The sequence below is a fragment of the Empidonax traillii genome, unplaced genomic scaffold, assembly GCF_003031625.1.
Source record: "Empidonax traillii isolate 1590-97213 ecotype Southwest subspecies unplaced genomic scaffold, ASM303162v1 scaffold520:size1094406, whole genome shotgun sequence".
Taxonomy (NCBI): Eukaryota; Metazoa; Chordata; class Aves; order Passeriformes; family Tyrannidae; genus Empidonax; species Empidonax traillii.
In genome coordinates, this window is record NW_020955713.1 from 732,503 (window position 1) to 749,611 (window position 17,109).

The 17,109-nt window shown below is 52.0% G+C and overlaps 2 protein-coding genes across 2 annotated transcripts in view; one reads left to right on the forward strand and one right to left on the reverse strand.

Moving 5' to 3' along the window:
- The window catches only part of NOXA1 (NADPH oxidase activator 1), a 14,632-nt gene extending 597 nt beyond the window's left edge, over nucleotides 1–14,035 (forward strand). Inside the window, exons 2-15 of the mRNA XM_027896927.1 lie at nucleotides 1,519–1,601; nucleotides 2,805–2,913; nucleotides 5,072–5,206; nucleotides 6,228–6,335; nucleotides 7,013–7,072; nucleotides 7,642–7,679; nucleotides 8,351–8,492; nucleotides 9,913–9,966; nucleotides 10,963–11,035; nucleotides 11,190–11,248; nucleotides 12,359–12,513; nucleotides 13,158–13,263; nucleotides 13,347–13,470; nucleotides 13,695–14,035. Coding sequence (XP_027752728.1) covers nucleotides 1,519–1,601; nucleotides 2,805–2,913; nucleotides 5,072–5,206; nucleotides 6,228–6,335; nucleotides 7,013–7,072; nucleotides 7,642–7,679; nucleotides 8,351–8,492; nucleotides 9,913–9,966; nucleotides 10,963–11,035; nucleotides 11,190–11,248; nucleotides 12,359–12,513; nucleotides 13,158–13,263; nucleotides 13,347–13,470; nucleotides 13,695–13,792 — 1,344 coding nt within the window. The 3' untranslated portion in view covers nucleotides 13,793–14,035. The remainder of the gene's footprint in view (nucleotides 1–1,518; nucleotides 1,602–2,804; nucleotides 2,914–5,071; nucleotides 5,207–6,227; nucleotides 6,336–7,012; nucleotides 7,073–7,641; nucleotides 7,680–8,350; nucleotides 8,493–9,912; nucleotides 9,967–10,962; nucleotides 11,036–11,189; nucleotides 11,249–12,358; nucleotides 12,514–13,157; nucleotides 13,264–13,346; nucleotides 13,471–13,694) is intronic.
- A 966-nt stretch (nucleotides 14,036–15,001) lies between these two features.
- The window catches only part of ENTPD8 (ectonucleoside triphosphate diphosphohydrolase 8), a 26,546-nt gene continuing 24,438 nt past the window's right edge, over nucleotides 15,002–17,109 (reverse strand). Inside the window, exons 7-9 of the mRNA XM_027896925.1 lie at nucleotides 16,641–16,751; nucleotides 16,361–16,495; nucleotides 15,002–15,484 (exon numbers count right to left, since the gene is read on the reverse strand). Of these exons, the coding sequence (XP_027752726.1) occupies nucleotides 15,293–15,484; nucleotides 16,361–16,495; nucleotides 16,641–16,751 (438 nt within the window). The 3' untranslated portion in view covers nucleotides 15,002–15,292. The remainder of the gene's footprint in view (nucleotides 15,485–16,360; nucleotides 16,496–16,640; nucleotides 16,752–17,109) is intronic.

Genomic DNA, 17,109 nt, shown 5'->3' on the forward strand with positions numbered 1-17,109 from the left:
GTTGCGAGCCCATGGTGCTGGGTTAATGGTTGGACTCAATGAGCTTTGTGGTCTTTTCCAGCCTAATGATTCTGTGATTCCGTGGTTCTATAGATACTATGAAAGCCCAGGGAAATGGGAAATTTCAAGGTTTTGCTGAATAGTTTTGGAACAAGTGAAGAGATAATAGGAACACAGAAACCTTGAATTAGATACTGGAAAGCACATTTGGCAATGTACCTAAAGTTTCACTGAAGCTAATTCAGGTTTAGGTGAGCTTAACTCATTATAAATGTGAAAACCACACCTCTACTGCATTGTAGCTTTAAATCAAAGTGAGCAGAAGGTGTCCAATAGCTGTTACATAGGCATGGATTTAGAAATGAAATAGGTGTATTTTAAAAAAATAAACTTGCTGCTTGCTGGTGGAGATGGACAAAATGAAGCTACTGTGCTGGAAAACTGCTGCCTTTGGGAAGCGAGAGCTGCTGCCCTGAGGAAAAGCCTTTTTGTGACAGCACCTGGCACGTCTGCACATCCCTCTGTCTGTGTATCTGTCTGCAAGGGCCCAGCGAGGAGGTGCAGAAAAGCCTCTCCTTAAACAGCAGAAAGAGGAGCTGAGTCTGTGCTGGAGGGGCCTGGGCAGAGCTGTGGGGCCCCGGGCAGGGCAGTTGCTACTGGGGACACACCGAGCACGTCACAGGGGTGCCCAAGAGAGACTTTTCAGCTCCAGTCAGTGGGCACTGCCTGGGAAGAGGCTCAGCTCTACTTCCGTGTAGCTCAGCGGTTGGTTGTTGGTGGTTTCATTTACAGCACAGTCAGGCAGACAGTGCCAGTAAGGTGTGCTCTGGAGTCACAGAAACCAGGCACCACCTCATCAGGACACGCAGTCACTCCCTGACCTCCTGCTGCATATCTTCACCCTGCAGTGCTGTCACTGCCCAGGCAGTGTCAGGGAAGTCTGGGTTTCAGGAGCTGTTATCTCCATGCAGTCTCTGCAGTGATAGGGGAAGGAGTACACCTCCTCAGTGTCTCAGGATGACACTCACACAGCTTTGCCAGCTTAGAGTTACTCTGAACCAGCAGCCACGAGCTGCTGCCAGCTCTGCTAGTGCTTGCCTGTATTTAGGTGTGGAACTGAACCAGAAATACTGACTTAGAGGCCGTTGTGTGCAGCCCTGCAGCTCCATCCCTTTCATGCACTCCCATCGTGTGCTCCACACAGCCTGACCTGTCTCACCGCTCCCCTGTCCCAGCAAACTGCTCAGGCTGCACAGTCTCCCCATTACAAGATGCCAGGTGGCCAGTGTAGCTCACGAATGGCCAGTCCATCGTAGCAAGGAGGGGTAAAAACCTGAGGCCCAGCTGGTTCAGAGCCAAGCCCTGAAAGAGGGCTCGGGGCTGTGTCTGGCCCTCGGAGCTGGCACAGGCACTGCCTCTGCCAGGGCAGCTGGGGCAGGGCTGGCTGGGGGGTGTGCCCAGGCATGGGTGGGGGGATCCCAGCTGAGCCTGGGGACGTGCCTGTGTTTTCCTCCTTAGGCCTTCGACCAGACCGTGGCGAAGGACAATTCCCTGGCCGTGGGCTACTTCCAGAGAGGGCTGGTCCACCTGCAGCTGGAAATGTGAGTGAGGTGCACAGCCAGGGCAGTCTTTGGTTCTCTCCTTTCAGCCATGCTTTATTGCTAAACCTAAATGATCTGTGATTCTAAAATTCACTTATTCCAGCAGTTTAAAATTGTTCCCAGGGTCTGCTTTGGCCTTGCAAACCATGTCACAGGTCAGCAAGTCCTATCTCTGGTGAGAGCTGCACAACTCCAGGGCCCCACGGTGGCTAACGCATGACATTGCTGTCCTGTACCCACAGAGACTCCTGGGGTTGCCAGGATGTTATGTTGCCATTCAAATTTTCTTCAGGAATTAAAAAATTATAATTGGGCTGCTTGGTGTGTCTTCACATGACACACGTGAGTCTGGCCTTCCTAAAAATGTAGTCTGCCCACAGTGTCTGACTGCCACTCTCTGCTGACAGCTGATAAAAGACTGAGATTGCTCCAGCAGTGTCATGGGATTGATTACTCATTGTTTCCATGGTTAACTCACAGTGGCATCCTGCTCAGAGAGGTGGGTGAAGTATTTTCTTCAGGTTTGAAGATCTCTTCTTACCTTTGAGCTTCAGTTATTTTCTTTCCCGTTGTTTCCCCCGTATTTTCCAGACCTTAATTTCTGAGAGGGAGTTAAAGTGAGCAGTTCTGCAGTCACAGCTGTGCTGTCAGGCAGCTCCAGGCTCTGTTCCTCTGCCCACAGAACCCCAGGCCATGCTGGTGGAGCCCTGTCTGGCTCCCTGGAGCTGCTCCACTCCTTATCCTTGGAGTTTTTGTAAATTTGTGCTCCTACTTCTCTGGCCATGCCCTCACTGCTCACCATCAGTGGGGTTCCCACAGCATTCCCACAGCCCTCGCTCCTCCCAGCCACGTGTTGGGACAGCACCGGCAGCAGCAGCCTGGGCAAGGAGCTCACAGCAGTGGTTAATCTTTGTTCTTTACATTTTCTCCTCCTTGGAATTGTGACTGTTCCAGGGGTCAAAGCCTCCAGTTCATCCCAGTTGGGAAACAGTGCAGGTAATCCCAGAGGAGAGACACACCATGTTCATTGTGTGCTGTCTCCCAGCAGGGAGAGGACAGTGCTCACACGAGGAACAGCTCTGGTGCAGCTCTCCTCACCCAGGCTTACACAGCAGAAGACATCTTACCTGCTTGACTTCTGAACTCCTTAAACAGTCTTCAGCTTTTCTAGCCTCAGTTTCTTGTGTCACCTCTACGTTGCAGGTTTGAGGATGCTCTCTCTGACTATCACATGGCCTTCCGTCACCTGAGACAGAACCCCTTCATCGACTACAAGCAGCTGGGGCTGAGGCACATCCTCTATGCCTGGGAGGTAAGAGCCAGCCTGCCTCAGCAATCTTGCCCTTCTGCTGGGGGATTCAGCTGTAGGCATTGGTGACCCAAGAGTTATTTAAGACTGTACCTAAGAACAGTAAAAAATTTCTGCTTACACTTTTTTTTTTTTTTTTAAGTAACTTAATCAAAGAAGTCATAAAACAGTGTCATCTCTAGAGATTTTGGCAAAATTACACAGTTTGGAAAATGAAATTGTTCAGAGCAAGTGCACAAGAATTTGTATACTGAGGTTTTTTATCTTCTCTATACACAGACAAAGTGGTGGCTGCCCCATCCATCCCTGGAAGTGTCCAAGACCAGGCTGGATGGAGTTTGGAGCATTCTGGGCTAGTGGAAGGTGCCCCTGCCCATGGCAGGGGGTGGGAGCTTAAGGTCCCTCCCAACCCAAAGCAGTCTGGATTCTGTGTAATATTTGCAGTCAGTTTGGTGAACTCCTCAACTCTAAGAGCTGAAATAGGTTGAAACATAGACAGATGAGAACAAACTTGTCATAATGCAGAAATCCAGGTGCATCAAAGCCTGACTTTCCAACTGCAGCAACTGATTTTAATATTCCCTCCGTGCCTGGACTTACCCCCTGGGCTGCAGGCTGTTTGCTTCTGTGACACTTCACCCTACAGCTCTTACTGTTACACAGGGTCAACCTGCCCCATCCTGATCCAGAGAGCTCTAAGTCTGATTTGACTGTAAATGTTTGTAACATTTGGAAAGTAAAGGACTCCTAGAAACTGTCCTTTACTGCAAGAGCAGTCCACACACAGAGGTTGAAAAGCAGATACAGGAAAGAGTATTTAACTCCTTACTTCCGTGGGAGTGAGGAGTTATTGTGTAACTCCAGTCAGGCATATCAGCAATTTTCATGCACCTTATACCTGGCAGGAAGAAGCTCTCCTTGGCATCTGTGAGATTACCCAAACCACCCTGGTTTTAACAGTTTCAGTGCCAGCACTGCCTTCTCTGAGCTGACTTAGAGGTGACAGGTTCCCTTTGAAAGGGCCAGGGCTGCAGGAGTGCCCTGAGGCCATCCAGGGCAGGCTTGTGCCCTTCCTGGTGTGAACACACAGTCCCTCACTCCAGGCATCACCAGGACATGTGCTGGTCCACCAGACTCAGGATCAGCATCCTGATTCAGCTCTATCTGACTCCTACATCTACCTGCAGCTCATTTTTCAAACTACACAGACATAATCCTCGAGCAGAGCTGTGCCATCAACTTTCCCTGTGCACGGCCTCTCACAGGCTGCAGCCGCTCTTCTCGTGGGAGATCCACATAAGCTGTGAAAATCCAGAAATATTTGCCTCTTGCGAGGCTGTGACACCTCTGACTGAGTGAGAACTGCTGCCTTGCCTCTCCAAGAGGGAGCACCTCTGCACTTCTTGTGCATGCTCAGGATTGTCGTTCCCCACAGCCTGCTGTGGTGATTAAGGAGTGAAGAACAGCTCTGTCCTGAGCAGGGCTTGCAGCCAGTCCCACAGAGCAGCTCACCAGCTGATAGCCCTGTCACAGAAGATAACCAGCTGTGGCTCCCGAGCCTCTCTTCTGCTGTAGCCCAGCAGGTTTCCCACACACTGATTGCTGGCCAGTGACAGGGAGAGATCTCCCACTCCTAATTCAGCACAAGGCTCCCCAACACCTTGTCTGCAAGACTCCCACACCCTGCACTTCAGCACTGAACAGACTGACGTGCTGCTGAAGGGTAACGAGCAACAATCTGCACAGTCACAGCCCACTACAACATGAAGTAGTGTCAGTTAAGTTATTTTGCAATGACAGGCAGTCAGAATTACAAAAAAATGTCGCCTAGTTGCATGCAGAAAGAAACACAAAAAAGCTTCCTGGCCTTTCAGATGCAGGAAGGATCAGATTTGAATTGTGTGGCACCAGAGTCTTCACCTGGTGCCCCCATGTCTCTCCTCGCCTTGACCAGAGCCAGCAACTCCAGCACACACAAACCTCTATCTTTTTCCACTCTGATTATGATGGTTTTTTTGGCTGTGCTGCTCGGGGTGCCTTTCTTGTTGCTGTATTTGTGGTGATTCAGTGCCTGGTCCCTGTTTCTTGGCTGAGTTCAGTAGGTCACGTTGGGTTTCTCCTGGTCCCAGCCCTCTGAGCCCTCGCTCTGTGCCCACTGCAGGTGCTGTACAGCACTGCAGCAGTGCAGTGCCACCTGCAGCAGTGGCAGGAGGCCACGGTCACCCTCGAGAAGGCTGTCGTGTGGAGACCTGAGAGAAGAACAGCAGTCCTGGACCTGGCCCTCGAGCGGGTGCAGGTAAGACCACCTCTGAGTTCCTGGGTATGTGCTTTGGGCTTCAGCAAAGAACTGGGAGACAGGAGTGTGCTGATCCTTGTGTGTTTGAGTGTTCCTGTGTATCCACCTGCTGACAGAGTCTCAGCCGTTTGCTGGTGATGCTCTGCCAAAGCAGTGCTTCAGCTGATCGAGGAACTCCATCACCCCCAGGTGCTTCGTGGCCCAGAAACACCACAGAGGAGACTTCTGGGGTGACCTCTTAGGCTGTGGAGGTTTTTTTCTGGTTCCTCCTGTTCAGGAGCTCAGTTCTGGTCATACTTGTGCCTTGTGCAGTGTTTTAAGTGCAGGTCCCCTACAAGTGTGGATCTGGAGAGTCTCCCTTTAGGTGACAGGGGCTTTCAGTCCCTTTGGCCTCAAGAACAGCTGCCTCAGGTGGCAGCTCAGATGTTAATGCCAATCTCATTTAGAACTTAAGTAGGTGTGGAAGGGTTTCTAGGGCTGCTCCTAAGTAATAGTTTCCTGTTAGATTCCTTTGTGATCAGGAAACATTTGCAGATCTCTGATTTAACTCTTCCTGCGCAGTTCATTAGTTTACTACCTTCATACTTCCTTATTTGCGTACTTTCCAAGAGATGATCACTTTGTTTTTAATCTAGTCATCTCTTTAGCATCATATTTGTACTTTACAACAGTGTATAATTTACATTTGCTATTGGCATTCTACTCAGTGGCCGAACAGAGAAACCATTTGAAGTAAAGTAGAAAAACTGTCTAGGAAATTGTTTAATAAACCTGCCCCCCTTCCCACCCATCCCATGGGCAGTGTTAGTCCTTGGCTCCACAGCAGGGAGTGGCTGCTGAGCTCTCAGTTTGCACGTGCCTGTTGAGTGCCTTTGGCAAGTTCACAGCTGTAATTTTTGCCCCAGTGTCTTCCTGGAGCTGCCCTTGCACACCTGGGGAAGCTGCATTTGCTTTTCACTGCTCTGATGTTTCATTTAATATCAACTGATGGCTTTTCCCTTATCTGCTTTCCCTGCCCTAGGACCACCTGCTTTTAGAGCCCATGCAGGTTCCTCTTGGGGAACTTTTCAGACCACGGAAGAAGGAAGTTGAAGAGTTGGATTCCAAAGATTTCCTGGGTAAACCCAAGGTAACAGGCACATAATCATTAAGATTAACAGCAGCAGATTAAAATCCCACCTCTGGCAACTCCAGAGAGCAGTGCTAAGGGCCACTGTGCTGGGGGTGACCCAGGAGCAGGGTGGTCACTGCTTGCAGCCAGTCCAGGCATCTGGGACACAGAAGCCAAAATTTGTTAGGATTGCCACCTGCTCTGTCAAAAATGCACTTTGGGACTAAAAACCCTTCCCAGTCTTGGCCACTTTAAAGTCTGAAAGCAGGTACTCAGGGAACTTGTGGTTCCCCTCTTTTTCGAAGAGGAGCACGTTCCAGCTCAGTCTACATTCCCAGTGCGACCGGTGGGCACTTGGGAGATAAATGCTTTGCACATCCCTTAACACAAGCCAGCTGAGAATTTCTCTGATCTCTTCTGTGACCAGTGCAGTCAGCAGAAGTGTCACAGGCCAAAGAGCTCTAACAGGAATAAAGGAAAGGGAAAGTAATTCCTTCCATGTACTCTTAAAGAAAGCTTAGAAAGACTTAAAAAAACGGGGTCTGTTGTGGGAATCCAGCTCTGCCTTTTCCACCGTGTACATTGCTCTGTTAACCTTAGGATGGAAGGAAATGAGTCTGAGTAGGTGATCTTGGATGATGTTTGGGAGTCTCTTCATCCAGCCTGGATTCACTCCTTACCTTGTCCTCCAACAGGTGATCTCGTCCATCATTCCCAATGATGAGTACATCGGCTTTGAGCCTCTCAGGCCTCAGGTGAGCAGTACACAGCTGTGAAAGGAAGAGCAGAGCTGTCCTGGAGCTCCAGGCAGGGGCTCAGTTCCTAACACAGCAGGGCAGGAGTGGACTGTTGGAGGAACCAGTGCACTGTCAGCCTGACTCCACGGGGATGTTCACAGCCAGGCTCAGCACTGGCTGGAAGGGACTCGGTGATGGGAGTCTCCAGCCCCTTGAAAATGCATTTTTGACCCTTCACCAGCAGTGGAGACTTTGCTGTGCTCAACATGCCTTCACCCAGCCCTTCAGTAAATCTGTGAGCATGAGCATGGCTGCTTTGCACTGTAATTGGAGTTCCTGAACCAGGGGAAGGGGAAGAGGGTTTGTTACTTGCCTCCTGATGAGGTAAAGAGGGAGGGGAAGAAACAGAAGGTACATCCTGCTAAGGTGTGGAGCAGCAGACTTCTGTCTGGGTGGTGTGGAGTGACAAAAGGGGTCAAGAGTAAAGACAAAACACCTCAGTGTGGTGTTCAGAGGGGCGGGGGATGAGGTGGCACTGCTGCTGCATGAGGCACTGTTATAAACACGTGCTGTTGTTTCTCCCACAGAAACAGGGCTTTTATGAACCCAGTGCTGATGCTCTGCGGTGAGTGTTGTCCACCTTGGTCTAACTCTCCCCTCGCTTTTTCTGTTCAGAAAGTCATGCTTTGGTCTCTTGTGTCTTTGGGTGGAGACTGAGGGATCCACACAAGGGTGGGGTGAATGACAAGCTTGTGTGGATGCAAAGGACACTGTGGGTCCCTGGAATCTCTCATGCAAGAGTCTCTGGGCAGTTTGCAGGAGTTGATTCAGCAGCCTTGGGAGACAGGCATGGATCATGCTATGGCTGAGCAATGAAAGAGAGAGGTTGTGGGACCTGCCCAGGTCTGTGACAGAGGATGCTCAGCTGTCCCATCCTGGTTCCCAGGACAAGGCTTCCAAATACTCCCAGCCCTGCTGTGCTGAGCCAAAATCAGGTTCAAAACCCATGAAAGCAATTTGTTTTGGTGATATTGCACCAGCAGTACTTCAGTTCCGAGTTTAATAATTGTTTTGATCTGGAGAATGTTTATCAGTACAATGAAAATGCAGCTGCATTTGGGAAATCAGTGCTTTCCAAGCTCCTTCGGTTCACAGTTGGAACAAAGTGTAGCAATGGAAATCATGAATTCCCAACACCTGACGCACGGCAGTTGGGGTTGGTGCAGTGCTCTGGATCAAAGCCATCAGCACCAGCACTCTGGGGTTGGTAAAGGTGCTCTCCCTCGTTCTCCACAGGGACAGTGAGGCAGGATACCACCGAGTCTTGTCCCAGTACTGCCCCGAGCAGGCGCAGGAGCCGGTGGTGAAGGGCGGCAGTTTGGTGTTCGTGCTGAGCAGGGGAGCAGATGGCTGGGCCACAGCCATCCACGATGGACAGGTGAGCAGAACAGGGGGCTGCACAGCCCAGCCCCCGGCAGAGCCCACAGCCCTCGGGGTCACCTGCAGCCCTGCAGGGCAGGGGTGAGTTCAGGAGCTCATTTCCACACAGTGGAGGTTTCCTGACACTTGGCTCCCACCAGCCTGTGCCATTCACCTCTGCACTTCCATATGGGCATCCCTTGGGCTCTCCATCATCCAGGATCCTACTGCTGAATCGTGTGGGACACCAGACCTCACCAAGGACCACCAACTAGAGCAGTTTCTGTCACCTGAGAGCTCTAAGGGAGCTGAGGAGATGGGTCGGTCCTTACCCTGATGCCTCTGTTAAATTAACTTTGGGAAGGTTTGGGGAGGGTTTCAGCTGTGCAGGCGGGTTTTATAAAGGGCTCTAGAGAAGAACTAAGGAATTAAAGCCCAGCAAATCTGACATTTTCCTACAGACTGGGGAACTGTAGTGTAAACAGACTGAATAGAAACAGATAAATACAACAACATGGAAAATCTTCTGTTGGCAGAAGCCATTTCTCACATGTCTGCTTCAGTTCTTTGAAGAGCCATTGCATCCCTGGACTAGGTTCAGCCAGTGAATGTATTACCTGCCTACCTTTCCAAAACAGTCAAAAGATTCTTCACAAGACTACTGTAAAGTGAGGTGTCTGAGCAAGGGACGCAGCATTCTGAGGGCTGGTAACAGGTTAAATACAGAATAAATAGTGGCTATAAATAAACAGGTTGATTTTTTTTCCCCAAGTAATTATGTACCCACAGTGAATCTGCTGTGACATAAACATTTAGCAAATTCCTAAGTGATACAGTAACAGGGGTAGTAATATCGTGCTTCTTAAGCTGGCCATGTTCCATGACAGACAATCAATCCATTCAACAGAGCCTTGGGCATCTGCAGCTAAAAGTCACACAACTATTTGGATGTGCTGGTTCACCATTCAGCGAAGTGTCAGGTGAAATTCAAAGTCAAAAAAAAAAGTAAAATAATAGACTCTGGACCAAAAAAAAAAAAAAAAAGGCATTTTAAGCAAAAAATGACTCATAATGATCAATTGAAATTAATAGCAGTGATTGCCAGAAGACACAGAAATGCTGCTGGACTGGTATCCCTGGGCATCCTTGCTGCTCTCTGCCTGAGCATCTGTCCTGGGAGCAGGGGCTGTGTCTTGGTGAGTGTCTGATGTGTTGCAGCCACTCCATCAGCAGTGCTGCTTCCAGCAGGGAAAGCTGCAAAAGGACCCTTGGATTTTGTTCAGCAGTGTCTGAGCATGAGGCACAGGGGGCTGTGTGTGCCCCCAGGACATTTGGGGGGCTGTAGGGGCACAGGCAGTGACAGGGGCTGGGGGGATTTGGGGCTGGGGCTGCCACAGCAGCAGCTCCTGTTTCACCCTGCTCTGCTCTGTGTCCCACAGAAGCTGCACATCCCAAGCTCTCTGCTGGAGCCTGTCTCAAGGATGGATAAATGGGTGAGCTGGCAACCTTGCAATAGGGGTGAGGGAGGGACCAAGAGATACATTTGGGACATTTATTTGTAAAATAATCACAGGATAGGACAACTGTGTAAGAGAAAGGTAGGGTGTGAAACACTGAGACCCTTGACTGAAGACCAAGTTTTCTTAAAAGGAAAAACAGCCTGGTCTAGCTGTTGTTCTCCCTTCCCTGCCATGGGCTGAGGAGCACAAAAGGAGCTGCCCCAGCTCTCTTGCCCCACTGTAATTTGTTCAGCCACTGGAACAGGCTGAGGAATTTGAGGGCCTGAGGCACAGGTTTATCCAGCCTGCTCCCAAGATGGATACAGCCCCAGAGGTAGCAGGGATGAGGGTGGTGAGTGTTCACATTTTCCAGTTCACCAGCACAGTGAGAGCAGGTGAATCTCCTGCAGTGGGACAGGAATGCCTTAAGCAGGCCCTGCATTCTGCCCTGAGATCATGTGCCTGACCTTCGACTTGGGAAAACTTCATCTCCCATCTCCACCACAGGCACATCCACACATCATCCCAATCATTTTCCGTCTGAACCCAGGGTGGGAAGGTGCAATTCAGACCCCTGTTTCCTGTGAGGGATTTTTGAAGCACATGGTTGTTCAGATGTTGATATGGGTTTTTTTTTACTATTATTTTTTCCCCTCCAAATAAATCCCTGACCACAGCACACACTTGGGCATTTGCTGCATGGATGACTCGCTGTAAACCAGCCTAATCTGGGAAGAACCCTCAGCACAGTGTGAGCAGCCTCCCTGTGCTCCAGCACCCACCCAGGCAGGGCCAGGGGGCCAAGGAAGTGTCCCACAAACCTCTCCTCACTGCCCACAAGAGCCTGAGTGATCCCCATCATCCAGCTGTTCAGTGGACTGGTCTCCCTGGGGTTACACCCACAAACTGTACCTGGCTGCAGCCATCACACACCAGCCTCGTCCCGGCTCCAGTGTCTTCTCACTCCTTTCTGATGTTGTTCTGTTGCAGAAGATCAGCAGTGGGATCCCCCTTCCTCCTGCCCAGGTGCCTCCCAACCGCCTGCATGTGAAGCAGAAGCCAGGTAGTCCCTGGGCCACCTCAGTGGGTGAAGCTGTGCCCAAACCCACTCTTCTGGGGGTCGCGGGGAGCCTGGGGGCCCACTGTGTGTGTGCTGGAGCTTCCAGCAGCCTCTGCTGACTGCAGGGCTGTTCCTCTGCTCTTGTTCTGTTCTGCAGAGCCTCCTGGGGGAGAAAATGCCTTTGCCAGTGATGCCAGTGCCCAGATGGACTCCAAGGTGAGTTGTTCCACCAGCTGAAGCTGGTACAGCCTCAAGACATTAGGGCTGTGAAAAGGGCAAGATTCCTGCCCAGATCCTCCAAAATTCCTGAGGTACTCCAAAATCATGGAAAAAAATCTCCTTCCTCTGACCTCTTTTTCATTCTAAAGAGAGGCTCCCATGTGGTCTTTGCTCCTTCACTCCCAAGTTTGTGACCATCCTACTTTGTGAGACAGTCCAGGGTTGAGGTTCACAAGGCACTGACCTGTTGCCACCCTCCAAGGTGCCAAGAGCCCCTGACACATCACTGTTGTCATACACACTCTTTACAGCCCACGTTGCAAGGGAGAGCTGTCTTTGAACTCCCTGCTGTCTCTTCCCCCTTGTCCCGTGTGCCATTCTCTGTCCCTGTCAGTCTGGGTACCACAGTTCATTCATATTTGCATTCTGGGATGATGTTTTCTGAGGCACCTCCGTGTCATTGCCAACCTCTGTGTGTGATGGCCCTGGAATTGCTCCTGTGTCCACCTGTGTCCAGCCTCTGTCCCCCAGCTGCAGGTCAGCTCTGCCACCCCTCTTTGCAGGGCATTTGGAGTAGCTTTTGTCAGGTGTACCTCAGCCAGAAGGCAGCACAGCGTGGGAACGTGGCTGCTTCCCTCCAGCTGGCTGGAGGAATTGGGATCCTACTCACATAATTTTTGGGTTGGGAGATACCTGCACAAATCAGGCCCAGAAACAAGTTTCCTGAGTCGTGGGGGGAACGTTTGATTCGGGGCTTTGAATCCATAGTTCCCCCTCTGAAATTCAGGTCTGCATTTTGATGATGCTCTACCGTGACGCGGCAGCACAGAGAGGAGAGGTTATGTCTGTGCCACCTCTCTTGGATACGAGAGCCAGCATAGTCAGTTGAGGTTCTTCTTAGTCCATGAACTTCATAGTCAGTCCAGGCTCTTCCAGAGGGTGGTTGGCACTGAACAGGCTCCCCAGGGCAGTGGGCACAGCCCCAAGGCTGCCAGAGCTCCAGGAGGGTTTGGACCACGCTCCGAGGGACAGGGCGGGATGGTTGGGGTGTCTGTGCGGGGCCAGGGGTTGGACTTGGACGATCCTTTTGAATCCCTGTCCCAGCAGGTCCCCGGGAGCCGCGGAGAGGCCCGGCCGGTGGTGCTGCGGGCGCGCTGCGAGTGCACTGTGGTGCTGCGGGCGGGCGAGCTGCCGGCCCTGCCCGGCCTGCGGGCGCTGCTGCGGGAGCGCTTCGGGCAGCAGGCACAGCGGGGCACTCTGAGGTACAGAGGGGGTGTGTGTGTGTGTGTGAGAGAGAGATGGGACAGCAGCCACCCGTCCCCCTGAGCACACAGCCACACTGCATGTGGCTGTGTGCTCAGGGGGACGGATGGCTGCTGGGGCAGGGGGTGGGAATGGCCTTAAGATGAAGGACTGTGACTGTGATCCATGAGCTTTGTACACCCAAAAGGTATACAAATGTGTTTTCTTTTTCCCAGACAACAGTACATGTTAAGAGAAAGGGAGAACAGAAGGAAAAAACTCTGTGTGCATGCAGCTGCTGTATATCAGATTTTCTCCTGCTCGGCTCAGCCTTTGCGGGAACTTGGAACAGTGCAGAGCAATTTGGGAGTCAGGTCCTGGAGTGAGATCTCCCTGTCTGTGACACCCCTGGGACACAGTCAGTGGAGCCAGGAGAGTTTAGGATCTTGCCCTCAAGTCCATGTGTGAGGAGGTGACAGTGTCACTCCCCACAGTGCCATTTCTGCTGAGCATGTGGGGTGGCCCTGTGTCGCTGTGCAGGGTGATAAGCTCAGAGCTGGCCTGCAAGGGGGACTGTGAAGGCTGAGGGTGGCAGAGGGCTGGGCTTTTCTCAAAGTTTGGATTTAATTGAGATGATTTGTGCTGCATTAAAAAACCCTTGCAGCTACAGGCACCCGGATGGCACTGAGCTGGGCACAGTCTCGGGAGAGGAGGATCTGGGGAGGATGTGGCAGCAGCTGACAGATGGCAGGGTGACACTCTGCTGCCAGGTACAGGAGCTGTGACAAGTGTCTGTGCTGAGCTGGGCTGCAGTCTCTGCTTTGCCTTGCAAGCTCCATGGCTTTTCCTGCAGGACTCGGACTCCCACTCGGGCAGACCTGTCCTGTACCAGATGCTGGCTCAACACTCTTACCTGGCACAGGGACCAGGAGACCTGGAGTTCAGCAAGGGAGATGTGCTGGATATCGTCTCTGAAGGTAGCTCTCCAGTCCTGCTGCAGGTTGTGCTGGGACAGGCTTTTGGAGTCTGCTGTGGGGAGGGACTGGGAATGCAGGGCCTGTCCCGTGCTGCCTCAGGTCCATACTCTCAGGAATGACAGGCTTGCACTGGGCTTTGTCCAGAGTTAAATTCCAGCCATGAAAACTCTCACTAACCCACTCATAAGGTCCAGGATTCATCCTGCTCCTCTGTGTTTTCTCAGTGAACGAGGACTGGCTGGAAGGATGCTGCAATGGCAAGACTGGCATCTTCCCCAAGTGCTTTGCCACCCAGACCGGCTGTGGTGCTGCTTTCCTGTAGCAAACAGGAGCCTTTTCCTGCCCGACTGCACTCCCAGGAATGGGAAACACCGATCCCAGCTCACTCAGGCCCCGGCCAGCCCAGCCAGGAGCTCTGCTGAACCTGGACAGGGGATATCTCCTGCTCACAGAGCCCACGGGGGCAGTTCCAGCAGTCTGACAGCATTTCCCACAGCCTGTCCCCAGACCTTGTGCTTACACTGCCAAAGATGTGTCTGTGCAGAGCAGAGAGAGGGGTCTGGTATTTGGCTGTGGGAATTGTCCATGTGGCAGCCCAGACCTCTGGATTGGGAAGATGTTCCTCTGGGTGGGAAGAGGTTCCTCTGGGTGAAGGTCTTCATCCCCTCTCCCTTGTTGCTCACATTCAGGCTGGGAAGGCTGAGCCTCACTGTAACAAAGCCAAGGATGGCTGCCTGGGAGCAGGAGGCAGAGCCCTCAGGTCACGTAACCTTATCTCCACCAGCAGAGATGCAGCAGAGATGCTGCTCCTTCAGAAGGCTTTTGGGACCAGTTTGCAGTGGGGTTAATGGGATACCACCATGGGTTAGGATCACCATGCTTCCACAGCAAATACCTTATGATGTGACCATTCTTCAGCCCAGGTGCCTTTGGTTCTTTTTTCAAGCCCCAAGTCCAAGGTGAGGCATTGCAGCATAGAGGAGAGGGAACTGCAGAGACCTGCCCTGCTCAGAGCAGCTCCAGGCTGTGGGAGAGCCCTGGAGGCGCTGGGGAGAGGGCTGGGAAGTGCAGCCCTGGACTGGTGCTGCAGGGACTGAAAGTGCTGCCAAGTTCCTGCAGATGAGCTGGGCTGGGCTTTACTGATCTAAATAAAACACTCAAGTGTCTGGAGCTGGAACCCATTCTGGATTTGGAGTCTGACAAAGCTGGGCTATGCAACTTGAATATAAAATAAACCCTAAGCCAGAGTTGGCAACTCTTAAATCAACTTCCACTTGTGATTTTCTGCTGAGATATGCCAGTAAATATTTTTAAAGACAGCTGACAGTGTCTTTGGAGATGATCATCTGTCACATACTACAAAAATATTGCACATCTTGCACAGGGCAGGATACAGATGATGTCATCCCTCTCCTCAGAGTTAGATGCCCACCATGGCTCTCCATCTCTTGCCTCCCAGGGCTGTTGGGAGAGCAGCCCAGCACAACTGGCAGTGCCAAGGAAACTGTGCTAGGCCGGGCAGTAACATTCGTATTTAAAAACAAAACGGATTTTATTTCTAGTTTGAATTTATCTGGCTTCATCCAGCCACCAAGTCTCAGTCAGCTTTTGGCAGTCAGATTAAAGGAGTCTTTTCCTCTTGGAGGTTCAGAGAGATCAAGACAACTTTGTAATCTTAGACATTCACAGAGATGACCCAGTCAGGTCTCCTGAGCAATGGAGATGGGTCTAATGCCCTCATTCTTCTCCCCCTTCCACCTCTTCTGCACCACTTCCTTGCCTGGGTTAGTGGGCAGGATGCCTGGAGTCAGGAGGCTGGGAGCTACTTGGTTTTCCAGAAACACAGGAGGAGAACAGCCACCAGGCCTGTCACAAGGGCCAGCACGATGAAGGAGACAGCCCCTGCCCACAGCCCGGGCTGGTGGCCCTTGACGAGTTCCAGAGGCTCCGCGGGGATCATGTTGGTGAAGTTCAGCATGAAGCCCAGTGTCCACCCGATGTCCGTGTTTGCTGCCTGCAGGGACAGAGCAGAGGGGACCACCCTAAAGCACCTGTTCCAGGCACCAGTAGCATCGGTGCAGGATGACAGGCATCTCTCCCAGGGGCTGCCCCAGCTGCTGTTTCATGGGTGCATCTCCCCATGGTGAACCTGGTCCTGCCAGCAGCTTCCCTGTCCCCCTTCCCCAGTGCAAGGGACAGCTGAACACAGATGATGGCTCTGATCCAGGTGTGCCTCTGTGACCTGCACTTGATATTGGATCTGAGCTATCCTCCCTCCCCATCATCCTCCTGATCTGGCCATAGTATTGTTAAGGTTGGAAAAGACCTTTCAGGTCGTTGAGTGCAACCATCCAACCATCGACCCAGCACCACCACCACGTTCACCACTAAGCCATGACCCCAAGAGCTACATCACAAGTTTTTTTAACACTTCCAGGGATGGTGACTCCACCACTGCCCTGGGCAGCTGTGCCAGTGCCTGACCACCCTTTCTGAGAAAAAGATATTCCCAGTATCTAACATAAGCCTTCCCTGGCACAACCTGAGGCTGTTTTCTCTCATCCTGGAAATATCGTGGCCTGGCCATACTCTGTTCAAATGGGTCATGGGGCCACCATCACCTCTGTGATAACATCAGAGACCAAAGTGGGCAAATCCTGCCCTGCACTTCCCTGACCCCCTTACAATCAGTTAAGTTCACACCAGAGCAAGTGAGAAAGGAGCAGGGTCAGAGATTTGGGAGCAGTAAGAAGGAATGGAGCTCTGCTGGGATCGCTGGGGAGCAGCCACGAAACAGGGACACATTTCTGGTGCAGGAGACTCCAGAGAGGCTGCTCTTGGACATGCCCAGGGCAAGGCTGAGGCTGCAGCTGCCCACAGGTGTGTTTACCTGCCGGCTGAAGTGGATGTTGCTCCAGGTGTGCTCACTGAACTTGAAGCCATCGAGCAGCAGCGTCAGGATGTAAATGCCCACGGAGCAGTAGGTGTGCAGGTACTTCTTGGCCTCTGGAAAGGTCTGCTCCAACTGTGGGGCCACAGGGCAACAGGGAATGAAACACGTGCTCAGAAACCCTCCCCAGCCCTGGGAACAGCAGGACATGTGTTCCCCAGGCACAGATTTGGGACAGGACAAGCACAGGGCTCCTGGCTGCCCTGCACAGGGCTCTCACCTCTGACCAGTTCCTCTTGCAGAAGGCCAGGATTGTAGCGTTGACATCATTCAGAGACTTCTGGGTGGTCAGGTTCAGGAAGTTGAAGGTGTAGTAGAACCCAGCGAAGGCCTGGGGGGTAAGGGGAGCTGGTAAGAACCACATCTCCTTCCTCAACTGAAAAAAGACCCAGAGGCCCTCTTGCCTAGGAACAGAGTTCCATGTAACTCCCAGGGTTCTGCATCCAGCACCAACTTGATGGTCTACCAAAAAGTCTTGGAGCTGGCTGACAAGACCTGCAGCTGCTGCTTGCACTCTGAGCTAGCTCAGACTTGTTCCCTCAGACGAGGCCTTCCCACTGCCCTCAGGAGGCAAAATCCACCTCCTGGTATAGGAGCAGAGGTTTGCAGAAGGGACCAGTTCTGGGGTCTGCCCTCTCCCCAGCCATTCACACAACCAGGGGCAGAGGAGGCTCCCACCCTCACTGTTC